The sequence below is a fragment of the Mauremys reevesii genome, linkage group 3 (assembly GCF_016161935.1).
Source record: "Mauremys reevesii isolate NIE-2019 linkage group 3, ASM1616193v1, whole genome shotgun sequence".
Classification (NCBI taxonomy): Eukaryota; Metazoa; Chordata; order Testudines; family Geoemydidae; genus Mauremys; species Mauremys reevesii.
Genome location: NC_052625.1, coordinates 38,399,618 through 38,417,698, shown reverse-complemented (window position 1 = coordinate 38,417,698; position 18,081 = coordinate 38,399,618). Strand labels below are relative to the sequence as shown.

Here is an 18,081-nt window from a genome sequence, read left to right as displayed (position 1 = left end):
AGCTAACAGTAAAATCAAATTACTGTCCTTAGAACTGAAATGCTAAATGCCGTGTTGTAGCCTTGTTGGTTAATTATAAATGATTTGAAATTTCTTCAGATATAAAGAGAGTTCAGTATTAAACAATCAAACAACGAAATAAATACAAATAGTAGATCTGTATTGAGAGGCTATCCTGTGTGTTGAATATAAGGGGGAATTTGCATAATTTGATTGTATGAGCCACCTTTCTTTTTTAAGGGTCTTCCCCGCTCCTATCAAATTCAAGGGGGATTTGCCATGTGGTATTATTTTTATAATGTCAAGACTTTTGTTAGGTGAATTTGAAAGGTAAAAAGACACAGACTATGCTCCAGAATATATGTGATTTTAATAAACTATGCTCTAAATCAGGGGTGGGCAGACTACGGCCCGGGCGCCACATCTGGTCCTCCAGCCTGTTTAATCCAGCCCTTGAGCTCCTGCTGGGGAGTGGGATCTGGGGCTTGCCCTATTCCCGTGCTCCAGCTGGGGAACGAGGTTGGGGGCCACGCCAAGTGCGCGTGTCGACTTCCAGAAGCAACAGCATGTGTCTCTCCCCCCCCCCCCCGGCTCCTATGTTTTGGGGTAGCCATGGGGCTCCGTGTGTTGCCCCTGCCCCAAGCGCCACCCCTGCAGCTCCCATTGGCTGGGAAATGCGGCTAATGAGAGTTGCTGCGGGCGGCGCCTGCAGATGGGCCAGTGCGCAGAGCCGCCTATCTGTACCTCCGCAAAGGAGCCGGAGTGGGGACATGCTGCTGCTTCCAAGAGCTGCTTGAGGTAAGTGCCGCCCGGAGCCTGCACCCCTGATTCCCTCCCACATCCAACCCTCTGCCCCAGCCCTGATCCCTGTCCTGCACCCTGAACTCCTCATTTCTGGCCCAACCCCAGAGCCCGCAGCTCCAGCCAGAGCCCTCACCCCTCCTGCACCCCAACCCCAATTTCACAAGCATTCATGGCCTACATACAATTTCCATACCCAGATGTGGTCCTCAGGCCAAAAAGTTTGCCCACCCCTGCTCTAAATAGATGACAGTGGGCAAAGGGTAGGCGATAGGATGAAACAAAAGGCGATTAATTAGGGATGTCTAGTATGCATCTTTTTAGTTTCACTTATTTTCTAATGCCTTGTGTACTGTTAAACTGGGAGGTACTACTGACTGGATGAATCATAGATTGATGGCTGTGAACTCATTCTTCAGTTAACATCTAAGGATAAGGTAATCACATGACCTCACCTGAAACAAAAGGAGTTTTGAACTGAGTGACTGAAGGTTGCTACAGTTTGTAAGGCATGGGGGAGGGATAGCTCCGTGGCTTGAGCATTGGCTTGCTAAACCGCGGGTTGTGAGTTCAGTCCTTGAGGGGGCCACCTAGGGATCTGGGGCAAAAGATAAATACTTGGTCCTGCTAGTGAAGGCAGGGGGCTGGACTCGATGACCTTTCAGGGTCCCTTCCAGTTCTAGGAGATAGGTATATCTCCATATATATAATTTCATGGGAGGGGCAGTAATCAAAGTATTGTTGGGGGGAAAAATAGTCGTGTGACTGTTCAGTGGGAGTTTATGGGGAGCGTTTGGACTATAGTAAAGGGAGGGTGGTTATGAAGAGGGGCATAAATTGGGTTGGATGATAGCACCCTACTTCTCTTGGCTCCCCTCAGGTGAGGGAGGCATGGCATTCAACAAAACAGCTCTGCCAAGGTACCCCAATCTTCCTGCATCCCCACTACTCTGCACCCCACAGCTCTGCTAGCGAAATTCAAACACCCTGGGTCCGACAGCTCTGCCAGTGCACCCCAATTACCCTCCAGCCCAAGAGCTACCGGTGCACCCTGCCGCTTTGCCAGTGCTCTCCAACCGTACCACAGCCATTGAGTTCCACAGCTGTGCCAGTGTACCCCAACACTGCATGAAAACTATTAATGAATGCTGGAAGATCATTAATTGGGAAAATTGGGAGGGGTCACAGAGATGGGGTCCATCTGTTGGACAGGGGTCAGAGATCTTTCTCTCATACATAAAACTGTCAATATTTTAGAACAGGAATCCTGTCTGTAATTTTGTTTCTACTCTCTTTCAGCAATGCCCCAATGTGTCCCGTTAACTCTCACCTTAACTCTGCCAATGCTGGAGTTGGTGAAATGTACAAGATCTTCACATCCTTTTACAATCCAAGCATTATTGGATATTCTCCAGGCTATCGCTCCTTCAAAATTGGTACTCCCATTAAAGAGGCCATACTGGAGTCCGGTGAAGAATTTGGCGCACACCTGCCACTTGTGCCCCGACTCTTGTTAATCTGAATTTTCTGCTTTCTCAGTCTACCTTGTCAGTTATTCTCTGTAAATCCTCCTTGGTCAGTGCTGTGAAGTCAGTATGGTCTGCTAATCTGAGGTTATGCACAGTCCCACCATATAATGACACTCCTCCAATTTCATCTCTCAGGGCTACAGTCATTACTGCTTCCAGTACCAAGTTAAACAAATCTGGTGATAGCATGCATCTTTGTCTCACTCCTACAGTCATTCTGAACCATTCAGTCAGCTTTATGTCAACTGTCACTGCACTCATCAACTTGCTGTGGATGCTTTCTATCAGCTTGATCAACTTTTTGGAGATGCCATACATTCTCATAACTTTTCATAATTCTTTCTGCTCAATGCTATCAAAAATTTATTTGAAGCCTATAAAGTTGTAATAGGTTTGGTTGTGTTCTGTGTACTTTTACGGTATCTGTCTTATTACAAATAACTGATCTACTGTGCTTCATCCTGATCAAAATTAGGGCTGTCAAGCAATTTAAAAAAATGAATCATGATTAATTTCCTTGTTAATAATAGAATACCATTTATTTAAATATTTTGGGTGTTTTCTACATTTTTCAAATGTATTATTTCAATTACAACACAGAATACAAAGTGTACAGTGCTCTCTTTATATTCTTTTTTATTACAAATATTTGGACTGTAAAATGATTTAAAAAATAGTATTTTTCAATTCAGCTAATACAGTACTGTAGTGCAATCTCTTTATCATGAAAGTTGAACGTACAAATGTAGAACTATATACAAAAAATAATTGCATTCAAAAATAAAACAACGTAAAACTTGAGAGCCTACAAGTCTACTCAGTCCTATTTCTTGTTCAGCCAATTGCTCAGATGAACGAGTTTGTTTATATTTGCAGGAGATAATGCTGCTCGCTTCTTGTTTACAATGTCACTTGAAAGTGAGAATAGGCGTTGGCATGGCACTGTTGTAGCCGGTGTCCAAGATATTTGTGTGCCAGATGCGCTAAAGATTCATATGTCCCTTCATGCTTCAACCACAATTCCAGAGGATGTGTCCATGCTGATGATGGGTTCTGTTTGATAATGATCCAAAGCATGCAGACCGATGCATGTTCATTTTCATCATCTGAGTCAGATGCCACCAGCAGAATGTTGATTTTCTTTTTTGATGGTTCAGGTTCTGTAGTTTCCGCATCAGAGTGTTGCTCTTTTAAGACTTCTGAAAGCATGCTTCCCTCCTCAGAGATCAGTCGCAAATTTAATTAATGCATTAATTTGTTAACAAGCGTGATCACCATGGAAGCATGTCCTCTGGAATGGTGGCTGAAGCATGAAGGGGCATACGAATGTTTAGCTTATGTGGCACGTAAATACCTTGCAATGCCGGCAACCAAAGTGCCATGGCAATGCCTGTTTTCACTTTCAGATGACATTGTAAATAAGAAGCAGGTAGCATTATCTCCCGTAAATGTAAATAAAACTTCTTTGTCTTAATGATTGGCTGAAAAAGTAGGACTGAGGGGACTTGTAGGCTCTGAAGTTTTACATTGTTTTATTTTTGAGTGTAGTTATGTAACAAAAACATATCTACATTTGTGAGTTGCACTTTAACGATAAAGAGATTGCATTACAGTACTTGTATGAGGTGAACTGAAAATTACTATTTCTTTTATAATTTTTACAGTCCAAATATTTGTAATAAAAAATAATATAAAGAGAGCACTGTACACTTTGCATGCTGTGTTGTAATTGAAATCTATATATTTATTTTAAAATGTAGAAAAACATCCAAATATATTTAATAAATTTCAGTATTTTATTATTTAACAGTGCGATTTAAAACTGTGATTAATCGCCATTGATTTTTTAAATCGTGATTTATTTTTTTGAGTTAATCGTGTGAGTTAATTGCAATTAATTGACAGCCTTAGTCAAAATCCAGCCTGTTCCTCTGCAGGTGCTGCTTCCACATACCTCTTCGTTCTACTCAGCAACGTCTTGGTGATTGGTTTTCCTGGTACACTTAATAAGCTGATTACTCGGTAGCTCTTGTACTCGCTCTTACTGCATTTTTATATGGATTGGTACTATTACCACTTTCCCTCATTCGCTTGGCAGTTGCTATCTTTTGTAAATCTTGAAGAGCTGGTCTATTACCTTTGCTGTGTGTCCTCGTCTGCCTGCAGCAGCTCTGCAGTTATGTTGTCACTTCCTGGTGTCTTTTTTTTTTCAAACTTCTGTTAAGATCTTTATTATTTCTTCTAAGAATTCTGGCCTCTGTTCGCCCTTGTTTCTGCTGGGAAGCTTGTCCAGAACTATTTAATCTACTGTGTTCTGCACATTGCACAGTTCTTCAAAATATTTTTTCCATTGTTTAGTCTTTACTTGTTTGCCGTCAGTTTTTTGTCCGCGTTTGCCTTTCGCTGCTGACCTTTTCAGATTTTTTATTCCATTAATTTCTCTGACTTTGTGATACAACCCATGTCACATTTCTCTTCGCACATTCTTCTTTATGTTGTTTACTTATCTGGTTATTTTCTTTGTTTTCTGTTTTATCTGTCTGGTCAGACTTGTACTTTGCTCTTAGACTTTCGCTCTCCTTCTTGTTCTTTTCGGCTTGCTATGCTTGTCACTCAGCGGCAGCACTTTATCTGTTATCCACCTAGGTTTCTTCGTTTTGGCCCTGTAGCACAACACTTGTTCAGCTGCTCTTGTAATTCCGCCTCCCCCCTCTTTTTTTTGTAGTGTTCTGTATCTCTTCAGCATTCATTTCTTCTTTCACCAGAGATACGAAGTTTCTTCTGCGCGACTTCTTTATGTTCATTCTGGATATCTGGCTCTTTCTTTCTTTGCCCATCAGGTATCTCTGTCCACTTCCTGTGCGGCTTTCTTTATTGAAATAGCATGTTCATTATCACCAGGTTGTTGCTTAGGCTACTGAATTTCTGCCTTTCTCTTCTCACTTTCTTCACTCAGTCCAAAATCTGCCTGTTGTATGTTATACAGTTACCGTTCAATATACTGGGAGCTCTGTAACCCTCTCTGTTTCATTAATGGAAACATTAATGTTTCAGAACATAATGGAATGTCCTTCCACAGTTACATTTATAGGGCTTCATTCATTTGGGAGGAACAGGGTGGATTGATTTAAATTAGTGGTTTTCAAACCATCTTAGGCTGCAGACCCCTTTCCAAATAATGTAATCTACTGCCTACCCCATCTGAGACAAGATCATAATATATCCATGGTCAGATTGCCAAGTCTTACTAAATAAAATGCATTCTCCGCCATTACAGGATTTTTCGTGTACCCCCTGATGAGAGCTCATGTACCCTTACAGGTATGAGTACCCGAGTTTGAAAATCACCAATTTAAATCAACGTGACTGATTTTTTTTGCATTTGTATTTTTTAGTTACTTTCCTGAAGTAAAGGTGATTCTAATTGGTTGGTAACCAATAAAACATATTTATTTGCAACTAAATATAGTTTTTACACTAAATTGGGTATTAATTTTTGCTATACATGTTTTTAGCAGTTATGCAGCTTACCATACATTTATTCAGATTCTTAATTTTTACATTTTTTAACATGTTAGAAAATGGTGAATGATGCGTTTACAAAATGATGTATTTATTTATTTATTCTTGTGATGTGTCACACACTATTTGGATGGGAACTGGCATTCAATGACAAATGTCCAATGTTAAGCAGCATTTAAATTTTTTATTAGTTAAATAAAACAGCCTTTAAATGTGCTGGATAAATAAGAAAAATGTTAATCTAAACATGGTTTTCATTTAAAATTGAGTTATATTTTCCTTCTTTAATAAGTAGTTAGCGAATTGAACTGATTGTTTCAGGTGACCACGTTCAAATTTTAGAACCAGTGGAGCTCATCCTCACACCTAGTTTTTATCCATAGATGGAAGAGAAAAACAAGCTTTCTTGCATTTTCGTCTCCAAATTGGTTTCACAACTTTGAATGAATTAGTCATTGAACTGAAATAGTTGAATAAACTGAAATGAAGAGAATATTTTCCTTGTATGAGCAGAAAAAGCTACTGCAGTCAAAAGCTGGTTTAACTCTTCAATAAACTGATTCCATGTTGTTAGCCAATGACTTCTCTCAGGGTACGTCTACACTACGGGACTATTCCGAATTTGCATAAACCGGTTTTGTAAAACAGATTTTATAAAATCGAGTGCGCGCGGCCACACTAAACACATTAAATCGGTGGTGTGCGTCCATGGTCCGTGGCTAGCGTCGATTTCCGGAGCGTTGCACTGTGGGTAGCTATTCCCTAGCTATCCCATAGTTCCCGCAGCCTCCCCCGCCCCTTGGAACTTCCGGGTTGAGATCCCAGTGCCTGATGGGGCAAAAATCATTGTCGCGGGTGGTTCTGGGTAAATGTCATCAGTCACTCCTTCGTCTGGGAAAGCAACGGCAGACAAGCATTTCGCGACTTTTTCCCCTGGATTGCCCTGGCAGATGCCATAGCATGGCAATCATGGAGCTTGTTTTGCCGTTTGTGACTCTCACCGTATGTGTACTAGATGCCGCTCACAGAGGCGATTCAGCAGCGCTACACAGAAGCATGCTTTTGCTTTTGCATGACAGCAGAGATGGTTACTAGCCATATTGCACCATCCAAACCCTTCCATAAATTGGAACTGAGGATGATCATGGCTACCAGTCCTTTTGTACCATTTGCTGCTAGTGCCCTGGCCAATCAGCCAGGCGCAAAGCCAAGATTGGTTACTAGCCATATTGCACCTTCCATCGCTTTTGTACCATTAGCTGCTGTCATAAGTGCCCCTGGCCGATCAGCCAGGGGCAAAAGCAAAAATTGGGAATGACTCCCTGAGTCAATCCCTCCTTTTGGTATCTAAAAATAGAATCAGTGCTGCCTAATATAGGCAAGTGTGCTAGAGAACCACCGTATCATAGAACCAGAGAGCACAGCTGCTCTGTGTCAGAGCCTGCAGAAATTATTATCTGTATGCTATTCACAGGGGGTGCTCCTGTAACAACCCCATCTGTTGATTCCGTTCTTCCCCCAGCCTTTCTTGGCTACCGTAGCATTGTCCCCACTTGTGTGATGAATTAATAAAGAATGCAGGAATAAGACACACTGACTTGTTAGTGAGAAATGAGTGGAAGGCAGCCTCCAGCTGCTATGATAGTCCAGACAGGACATAAAGCAGTGTGTAGGAGAGAAGCCCAGCATCCCACTGCTAGTCCAGGGGCAACTGAATCTTTTCTTTACACATGAAGGGTGGGGGCTGATGGAGCTCAGCCCCCTGTTGCTATGATGAGGATGGTTACCAGCCATATTGCACCATCCATCCACCAGAAAAAATTAGGGCCAATAGGCTGATGACAAGGACGGTTACCAGTCCTTTTGTACCATCAGCTGAGGCTGATGATGAGGATGGATTTCCATCTTTTTGTACGATCAGCTGATGCTGATGACGAGGATGGATTGCCATCGTATTGTACCATCAGCCGCCCATGGCGGGGGGGGGGAGCAAGGATGTTGGTGTTGACGGCTGCAGCATCGTGTCTATCTGCAGCATTCAGTAAAGATAGGGTGACATGTAAAAAAGTCAGAGGATTGTTTTACCTTTCACTTCTGGGGGTGGGTGGGGGGTGGGTGAGTAGATTGCCAAGCTATGCCCTGACCCGCGGACACTGTGTTTGACCCTAGAAGCATTTGGAGCTCAGCCAAGAATGCAAATACTTTTCGGAGGCTGCAGGAACTGTGGGATAGCTTCAGTCCTCCAGTCCATGAGCGTCCATTTGATTCTTTGGCTTTCCGTTACGCTTGTCACGCTGCAGTGCGCTGAGTCCCTGCTATGGCGTCTGTCTGGAGATTTTAAAAAAAGGATTCTGAATTTCATCTTCTGTAACGGAGCACTGATAGAACGGATTTGCCTGCCCTTACAGCGATCACATCCGCATGGTCCATGCAGGAGCTCTTTTTTTATTTTGATTTCGGACTGCATCGCCACCCGTGCTGATCGGAGCTCCACGCTGGGCAAACAGGAAATATTCAAAAGTTCGCGGGGCTTTTCCTGTTTACCTGACCACTGCATCCGAGTTCAGATTGCGGTCCAGAGCGGTCACTGGTGCACTGTGGGATAGCTCCCGGAGGCCAATACCGTCGATCAGCGTCCACACTAACCCTAATCCGATATGTTAATACCGATACTAGCGTTACTCCTCTCGTTAGGGAGGAGTACAGAAACCGGTTTAAAGAGCCATTAAAATTGATATAAGGTGCCTCCTAGTGTGGACGGTTTTGGCGTTAAATCGGTTTTACGCTCCTAAAACCGATTTAAACGCCTAGTGTAGACCAGGCTTTAGTAGAGTGGCTTGACTTTCTTTAAAGCTTTGGTGACAAGCATGCACTGTTTAATAATTTTTTTTATTTAATAGATTATAGTAAGTTAGGCCTTCACATAGGATGTCAGAATTTAAAATTTAATTGTTAATGTTTGTTTAAAAATGTATGTAATTTAAATAAAATCTGATTTTAAATAAAAATCAATTAAAAAAATAAATTTTATTCCTCCCCCCCCCCCCCCCCCCCCCCGGGGAAGAATGAAGCAGAGAACTATGGTATAAAATATTTAGGGCTTAGTAGATTTCTTTTATTTAAGAAAAACGTATTTGGAGCACTTTGAGGAAATGACGTAATAATTATTTTATACATTGTGTACTGAATTCAGTTAATATCACACATTGTCACCAGGAAGCTATGGCATTTGGTCTCAAATAAAAATACTTAAAGGAGTCATTTTGGAGTCAGCTGGACTAATACATTTAATCCAAACTCCTTGGAAATTATCCATCTATCACTCTAGTGGTATGCTGAACATCTGCAAGTGCAGTATATGAAGCTATATGGAGAGTTCCAGTAGGGGATTGGGAGTAGACAGTCCTCTCTGCTGTTGACTGTTGTGACCCTTGAGAAGTCATATAACTTTCCCGTGTCTTCTCAAACCCCTAAAATCTGGTTAGCTGGTATTATGTAATTTAAAATTCATTAACAGGCAGATCACTGAAGTAAATTACCATTTTATAAACCTTCAAGTCATGCACTGACCTTTTTACCATAACTTGTAAAATTTTTCAGTGTAAAGTGAAATCCTCACCTATAAATGGTAGTTGCGTGGATGACTTTCTGTACTTTTAAAATGGGTAACTTCAATCTTTCTGGGCTTTGAAACTGATTTCTTATTCAAAATCACCATGTCTGTGCCCACCATTTAGAAAAAAACCCTACCCGTGATTTCTAGAGCATGCCAAACACTTATATATTCAGACACTGTAGTGTAGATAACTATAAAAGTACTCAGTTTAAAAAGAACACTGGAACCCCTACAAATGTCTAAATACATTATTCACCTGTGAAACTTTCACTGTGCGCTAGATTCTCCATTTCAGTTCCCCTACTCTCTGGGTGCAGGGAAAGAGTAGGGGTAATGGTGGCTCTATATCTTTTTTTGCACCTCCCTATTACAGAGTTCTATCAAGTCTTCAGTGAAATTTAAGGATGTCTCCAGAACTGCTCTGATTTATAACAACTTGTAACTGCTGCCTGTGAGCTGTTACATTGCTTGAGAAATCCACGTCTTCTATGCCGAGGCTACAAAGAGTGGGGCAAGGATGGCAATGTAAAGTTATTGTACCTGCTCTTAATTAATAGGGAACCCCTCTTATGAAGCACATTTTCTGGGGCAACTTCACCTTAGATTGTAATAAACTTCTAAGGGCAGGCCTTCTTATTGGTTTGTAAAGCACCAAACACGCTATGGATGTTAGTTTACAAATAATAATAGCATCCGGGACAAAAAGAAAACTACAGTAGGACTACTGGAGAGCAAAGTGATGACATGAGTTTCCCCAGGGCAAGTAGGATTAAACTGATTTAAACTTTGAATTTAGATATACTAACATAGACACCACTTCTAGTTATATGAAGTTTAAGCTACAAGCCTCAAAAATTCAGGATATCTAGATCCAAGGTTGACCCTTCATCCTTAATACACAATAATTTTTGTGTGGGGAGGAGAGTACAGCCTTATGAGTTATGGAGAGAGGCTCAACCTTAGCTTTGAATTACCTGGTTTTTGGCAGTTTGTGTCTCAGGTTTATTGGATTCAGTGAAACTGATCAGAATAGCTGTTCTGGCCAGGCATGAAATTGTTTTAACTAGAAGAAAGATAGATAAATCAGAAAAACCACTCACTGAACTGCAATTGAAGTCATTTGCATATCAAGTTACTGTGTGGTGTTTTAATTATATACTTCAATTACTCGTCTGGCAAAAATAATTAATACTTCAGGCTGATACAGATTAGTGGTCTTAACACATTTCTGAACACAATTTTTACCTTGGAAAGCTTCATTATTCTTAAATTTCAAGGCCACCTGCTTATTATGACAATAATCTGCCTGCCAGGCCATAAGAGATGCTGTTGCCAAGCATAAGGGAGTAGTCTCCTCCATTTAAAAGTCAATAGTCTCTAATGTCTTTTACTTTAGAGCAGTAACACTTAGCTTTCACAAAAAAACTTGGGTTTGGGTGAGTGATTGAACAAGATAGAATTACTTGTGGCAACTTCAGCGTTTGAAATGTCTTAGATTGTATTTCAGTATATTTTTCTCTTTCTGCTAGCTCTTAAGGTAAAATCTATTTAAAAATAAAATATGCAGTAAGATAATAATAATATAATGCAACCCCTTGCAATCTGCAGCATAGTAGCTTTTAAATATTCCCTAATATTTTGCCTTGTTCTCTTTTGTACCACCATAAATGTTAGCATAGGATGTTTGTTTTAATGCTGAGATAACATACTGAAGACTTAAGCACTATTCTTTGGATAGCTAAAATAAGAAGTTTAAACCATGTTTGAATTAAGGAAATAGGACCAGTAATGCTGGTATTTACAATTAAAACAGTAATATCTGCAGTAGTAGTAGTATACTATAGTTGAAATGGAGTCACGGAGTCTGAGGTAACCACCAGAATTACTGGTTGGTCAAAACCCTGGAAAGTTGTCACATCCATGTGTACAAAAGGATAGAAAGCCAGCCCATGTCTTAAATCATCTGAGGAAGGCCAACAGTAGGCTATGTAAAACAAAGATAGGACAGACGTGACCATTATGTTGTAAAAGGTCCAGAGGAAGATGTCGCAACTGGTTGCCTTGGTTGTGGATCTTGTAATGTTGTGTGACTCACTTTCTTTGAAGCCATGTTTCTCTGACACTTTTGAGGTGGCTGTCAGGATGGTAGTTTAGAGGTGCACTACCTGCTTGAAATGGAGCTGTGAAAAGGGGAGAAGGAAGAGAAGCAATGTAGGGAAACCATGGTGGTGCCCAGTCCTAGGGAGGGATTGGGTATCCAGGAGTCCTTCCTTTAACTGGCCCTTACAAAAGGTAGAGGACCTACTGTGACTGTTGCCTAGCTACATGGCATGCTGGTTCTTTTCTTTTCCTTTTCCTTTTTGCTGGGTAGGGAGGGAATAAGACAGACAGATTGTGTTTTTAAATATTTAGGTGGTGGTCAGATACTACAGTGATGGGGTCGATAAGAACCTAGCGAGTTGGAAATGGAGTGGGGGACAGCAGTGGTGGTAGAAATTTGATGTCTTTTTAACACTTAAACTGAGGGAATATGATGTTGGGGATGGGAAAGAAGTAAGATAAAAGTGGAAGGCTCTCTTCAGCCTTAACTTTCTTCTCCCCGCCCCCCCGCCCTTTCCTGTCTTCTCTCTTAACTTTAGACTTCTTATTTCAACCACCCAGGTTGTCAAATGGGGCTAGCAGGAGGCCACTAAAATGGGAGAGTAATTAGGACTTGTGTTTTGGCAGCAGCAAATCCTACAGGGTTAATATAATTGCAGTTGTATTAACCATAACTGATCATTATTTGTTACAGGCTGTGTCAAGGCAAATGTTTTAGTGCTTTTAATAATGATATAAAATGGCATTAATGGAAAAACTAATTTTAACTGCAAAAGCTACATTTGGAATGGCTATATAATGGTTAAGGAGTAGGTTTTATTCTGGCCGACTAAATTATATTTTGTTGAACTTTGGGCAGCGCCTGGGACTGAAGTAGGCTTGAAGTTCTGCTCCTGCCCAAAAGTCTTTTGCTTGAGGCTGTTCCTGTAATTTTGATGAAGTATTTATTTTTAGGGCTATTTGCCCTGTGAGAGTGTTTCATAGGGAATGCCAGATTGTATAACTGCAGAGGAAAAATACTTCATGGCAAAAGTGCAGTTTAGACACTTGACAAATAAGTCAGAGTACTGGTAATGAATTGTACCTTTGTTTTTTGCTGTCTTCACTAGCTGCATGGTTTTTTTTGTGTATTTTACATTTAGAATTATTTGAACGTATTTTATTTTAAACTCTTTTAAGAGACCTAGCATTATAAAAGCTTTGCAATACTGCTGCTCAGGTTTGCAGAAGCATTTTATTTAATTCATTTGTACTGAACATACACTCATTTCATAAGCTTTCAGGTGCATTGTGTATGACTAGGCCATAGTTAGTCAGCCTTAGCCAGATAGTACCACCTTCATTCTACATCCAGTCCCCAAGGTGATTTTATATTGCACAAAGGCACTATAATGAAGACAAACCAGCTACTTACCTAACCAATTCCTTTAAACATTAGACTCCTTCATAAATGGCCTGCCTCAGGCAGAGGGATGAGTACACACATGGGCCTTACGTAGCACTCTGAAGGTCAGTAAAGTCAGGCTGTGATGAATAGATTAGAGAAGTAAAGTTTCAGAGGGCAGTATCCTCCATTAAGAACACTCTGACTAGGGCACTTTTTCTCAAATGCAGCCACTGTGGCCGCATGCAGCCACCAGGGGGTTTCCCTGCGGCCACGGCAGTTTCCTGTTCAGCATCAGCCCCTCCGCTTCCTCCCTGTTGCTCCTGCACATGTTGCCTCTCTGGAGATACAAGTGGGGAACACAATGCTTAAGGAGCAAGGTGAGGAGGGGATGAGAAGGCAAGCAGTGGGCAGGGGGGAGGAGGTGAGCGGCAAGGTGAGTGGCAGAGGGCTCTGGTGGGGGAGTAAGGAGGCGAGCAGTGAGCTGTGAGCAGGGAGGTCTGGCTGCAGGCAGGGGAGTAAGGAGGTGAGCGGTGAGCCACCCACTGAGCAGGAATTCTCGTGGTGGGCAGGGGAGTGTCTGTGGCAGGGAAGTGAGGAGTCGAGCAGTGGTGAGGGAGCGAGGAGAGAGACAGCAGGTGAATAGGGGTGAGGAGATGAGAGGCGGGCACATGGGCAGCAGGTGGAGCCCCCCTTGGGAAGGCTAGCCCCCGACTGCACCCCTTCTGCCTGTGCTCCCACCCCTGGCAGCTGGATCTCTTGAGACCTCCTGCACCTGGAGCCACAAGCCCCCTGCCCAGAGAAGCCCCGAGCACCCTTCCTCCAACGGCTGGAGGAGCCCTGGGCTGGCCAAAGCCCTGAGACTCACCCCCGACACCTGCCCATAGCGTCCCCGCCCCCTTGTCCAGAGGAGCTCTGGGCTGGCCAAAACCCCGAGTCCCCCTACCTGCCCGGAGAAGCCCCAGGCCAGCCACAGCCGTGCCTTCCTTCTCCTCCCCTCTCCAGACCCAAGCCATCCAGATATGTTTTTCATTATTATTTGGATTTCTATTATGTAAAAGCATTTTTAAATTTACTTCAGAATTGCTATACAGACAACCACTTTTACCAAAAAAGCAAAAGAAACACTAATAAAAAAGACAAGAACGTGCAAAGCACCTTGTTTGCATTTCTACTCTGTTAGGCTGGTAAAGAATAGAGTTAACTGTGCATGATTTTTATTATTGAGTCTGCAAAAAAAAACCCAAAACATTACATAAATAAATTATAATGATTTGGATGTATATATGTGCATATTACTTTTATTAACGTTAGGAAAAATAAATAATTTTAGGAAAAAGTGGTAGTGTGGCCACGAGCAAGAGTTGGTGGCCGCAGTCTGAGGCCACCAAAAAATTTGTTGCGAGAACCCCTGGACTAGGGGCTGCCTAAAGTTCAAATCTGGGGACTGTTAACAGAAGCATCTTGGCTGTTCCCAGCTATTAGGAAAAAGTTGGTCTCTTAAGTAGCTAGGAACCAGCTCACCTAATGTTTTTTAGATGAAACTTTCTTATGTCCAGTTTTTGAGATATGGAAAAATCCATGAGTAAGTGAAACACACATGCACCCACATTCTCCCTGCCTCTTCTCTCCTGCTCCCTTCCTCACACATCTGTACAGGTTACAGGGTGAAGATGTGGGGAAAACGTCATTCCCTTCCACCTCATGGCTTTGCACAAGGGTTGGCTACATTCCTGATAGGTAGAGATGCTAGTAGGGTTAGCCACATCAAAGTGGGAGAGGGCATGGCCATGGACTTGAGCCAGAACAGACGACTGCATACTGCACCCTTTGAAATGCTGGTGGGAGCTCCTGATCCAGTCTTTGCTCCTCATAGCATTCCCTGAGGAAACTTGCTGAGTCAGATGGGATCCCTCTGGTGGTTTCTACTTCTATGCAGCACCTCTGTTTCTGCCCTGCAAAAAAGTGTCCGGTGGCTTAAAATAATAATCTCTTCAAGATTTTAAAATACTGTAATTACCATTTAATACAGCATACCAGGCATGTAATACTAGATCTATTTCAGTGTCTCTAATTTTCTTTTTATTTGCCTGGATACAACTCCCATGCTTAGTATCCCCAAATATGTAAGGCATATGAGTATTCCCATTTTTCAAAATGGGTTGTATATTTCTCCCAACTTTGGTCAAGTCAAATCAATCCTGCACATTAAGTGCATATCAATCCTACACATTAAGAAAAAATGGTCTTAGTTAATAAAGGTAAATAGCACTCTCTGCAACAGCAATAGGTCACAGTTTATTATCTTTCAATTTTGTTTTGAACTTGTTTATCCTAAATACTTATGCATGCTTATTTGTGTCTCTTTAGATGTACTAACGAGAGTCTACGTACATTGCCACAGCAATGGTTGTACAATGTTTTAGAAGAAATTAAATCTTGTGATCCTTCTTCTAAACTATGTGCAACTAGACGCAGTGCTGGAATTCCATTCTACATACAGGTACCTACTAATGTTGCACCTGTAACTTCATATGACTGCATTCATTTTATTGCCACATCATTGTGAGGCATATAAATCCCTGAGAAGTATCAGTGAGTACATTGTGAGATTGGCGAGAGTTTACCGATTTCACTCATTTTGGGTCAAATTATGCCCCTTCTAGATACTTTGTGAACATAGATGCGGGCAGGAGTCCACATTTTGTCCCAGTTTACATTCATGCAATTGGGATTACAAAATGGGAGTATAATTCGCCGTGAGATGTGGATCCATTGACTGGGGTTTCTGGAGGATGAGCGCACATGAGATTTGTGGTTTCAGTGTGGTATCTGTCAAATGTATGTTCAGAGATTGTAAATATAGCTGCTTATTTTATTTGATAAATAAAAATGTGGATATTGCATTGTGAAGAATATGCCTGTTTTCATTTGAGTGCTCCATTATGGAGCTGAACTCCATTTTAGTGACACTAATACTGAAACAAATGGAAATTCTTCTGTATTTGATAGATTATATTTGTAATTGGGACATGAGTCAAGAACCTTCATTCTTATGTTTGTAATTTACACTATACATTTTATGATGTCTGGATTTTTTTGTTTCAAATAAAATATGGTTGAGCAATTCTACCCCTCTTTGAAAGCCAAAAATTCAACATTGTTGAAGTTCGGAGACAGGAGGGAAAATGTTTTTTCTTTTTCTTGTCCTTTTCTTTTCTTCCCTTTCCCTTTCTCTTTTCTTTTTGTAAAATATTACAGATTGTGCAGTGATGGTAACTGATTTATGATTGAGAAAATCCTTTACTATCAATGCAGATTTTCTGTATAAAAGGAGTATTTTGGGGAGACTGGGTGGTGTTGGAAATTGTAAGCTCTTTCTCTTTTTAAGTTTTTCTTTCAAATCCTGCTCCGATTGATAAAGATAAAAAATTCTTACCCTCTAATATTTGCAAGTGGTATACATGAAATTAATTTGGTGGCTTCAGCCCTATTGCTGGGGACAAGTGTCCCATTCATATCACAAAATTTAGCACAGTTAGCACTAATTGGCACCATTAATAGCATTCTGAGAAGCCAGGTTATGAATTGGCATCTGTAAACAAGATGGATAAGCACTAAATGAGGATAACATTATCCTTTTTTTTATCTAAAACTGGTCTTTGTAGGCCGAGGTTGACATACATTGGTGGGGAAGTTTACACTGCCACTGTCCCTGCCATACCTGTTTGGATAAACTAGTCTGGAAGGTGCTGCTTTGTCAATCCCAGAGGGAGTACTAAATTCATATTCTGACCATTAAAATACCTATAAATGGAGATTTGGAACTAGCTTTGGAATTGAACTGAAACCATTTGGTTGAAGAAATGAGACGGATAAAACAAAGATAAAATATGTACAATTTTCTTTCTGGTTTTCCATTTTGTTTTTCTTTGATGGATAACTCCAGGCACACTTGTGATTCTCAGTAAAATTAATGAACCCTGAAACGGACTGTTGCATTTAAATAATCCAAAATATAGATTGTAGTATGTATTATAAAGTATCCTAAAAAGATGGCATTAATACATAAAATATCTTGTTTTATTGGTCATAAATGCAAGACTCAATGTGGCTTTTTGCCATCAGTCTCCTGAGACATGTTTTACTGGCTCAGTAAACTTGCTCTGTTGTGTTTTAATGCTTTTATAATATGTTCTGTAAGGTTACATGCATTTCTAAAATTACCCTTTCAGATTAAAAATATTGCTACCTAAAATAAATCTTTAAACTGCAGAGAGTGATTCCTTTGGGAAGAATAAGAGGAAGTAGTTGGAAAGGGGCTTTATTTCATTTTTGTACTATGTTATGATAACATTACATTTTTAGCCTTCTTATGTTTTTGCTGAATGTTAGTCTCCATACTGCCTCAATACTTCCTCTCTCTTCTCTCCATGCTCCATGTTTTCCCTCAAAGACACTGCTAAAAGTGCCAGTTACTGCCTTTGTGCATGCTCCCAGTTTCTGTACTCATCAGTGCTTCCATTGGCTGAATAGCTCAGAGGTTTTGCTTTCACATTTATTTTTTGCAATGTGATATGGTATTAAATGCCTTAATATTGGTTATTGAAGTGGATTCTATATGAGGTTCTTCCCTGTAAAAACAGAGTTAAAGACATTGATTCTTTTCCCCCGAATGTAATCTATTCTTGCTGTGTGATTTTTATTTATTTATTTATTTGATTATCTAGTATCCCTCTCTCCTGCCCCCTTCCTCAATATTGCATCACTTCTGAGCACCTGCATTCATAAGCATCTTGACTATTTTATTGTTCTTGTAATAAATATATAGTTAAACTAAAATCACTAAGTTGGTCCTCTTCCAAAATCAGGGTGCACATGTTGTGCTCTGGACTTGATGTTTCAGTGAAGTGTCTCCAGCGAGTATTTTTATGGTGTCTGAAGTGTACTCCACAGGTTGAAAGGATTGTGCTCAAAGAGTTAGTAGAATTAGTGACTACTTTCATTTATAGAAACCGTGCACTTTAGTACTAGTTTGTAACAAAATAATGTTTAGTTAATGAGGATGTTACAGCAGTACACATTTTATTGTCCATTTTGATTGTCATAATAATTATTAGGGCTGTCAA

At 40.8% G+C, this 18,081-nt stretch overlaps 1 protein-coding gene across 10 annotated transcripts in view; it reads left to right on the top strand.

Moving 5' to 3' along the window:
* Positions 1-18,081, top strand: part of THADA (THADA armadillo repeat containing) — a 335,835-nt gene that overhangs the window by 52,683 nt on the left and 265,071 nt on the right. For 9 of the 10 annotated variants that reach the window (XM_039529575.1, XM_039529574.1, XM_039529572.1 and 6 more), the window contains exon 23: positions 15,323-15,455. In XM_039529575.1, coding sequence (XP_039385509.1) covers positions 15,323-15,455 — 133 coding nt within the window. Of the gene's footprint in view, positions 1-15,322; positions 15,456-15,618; positions 15,753-18,081 lie in introns of those variants that run through there. The other variant, XM_039529581.1, reaches the window with a different exon arrangement.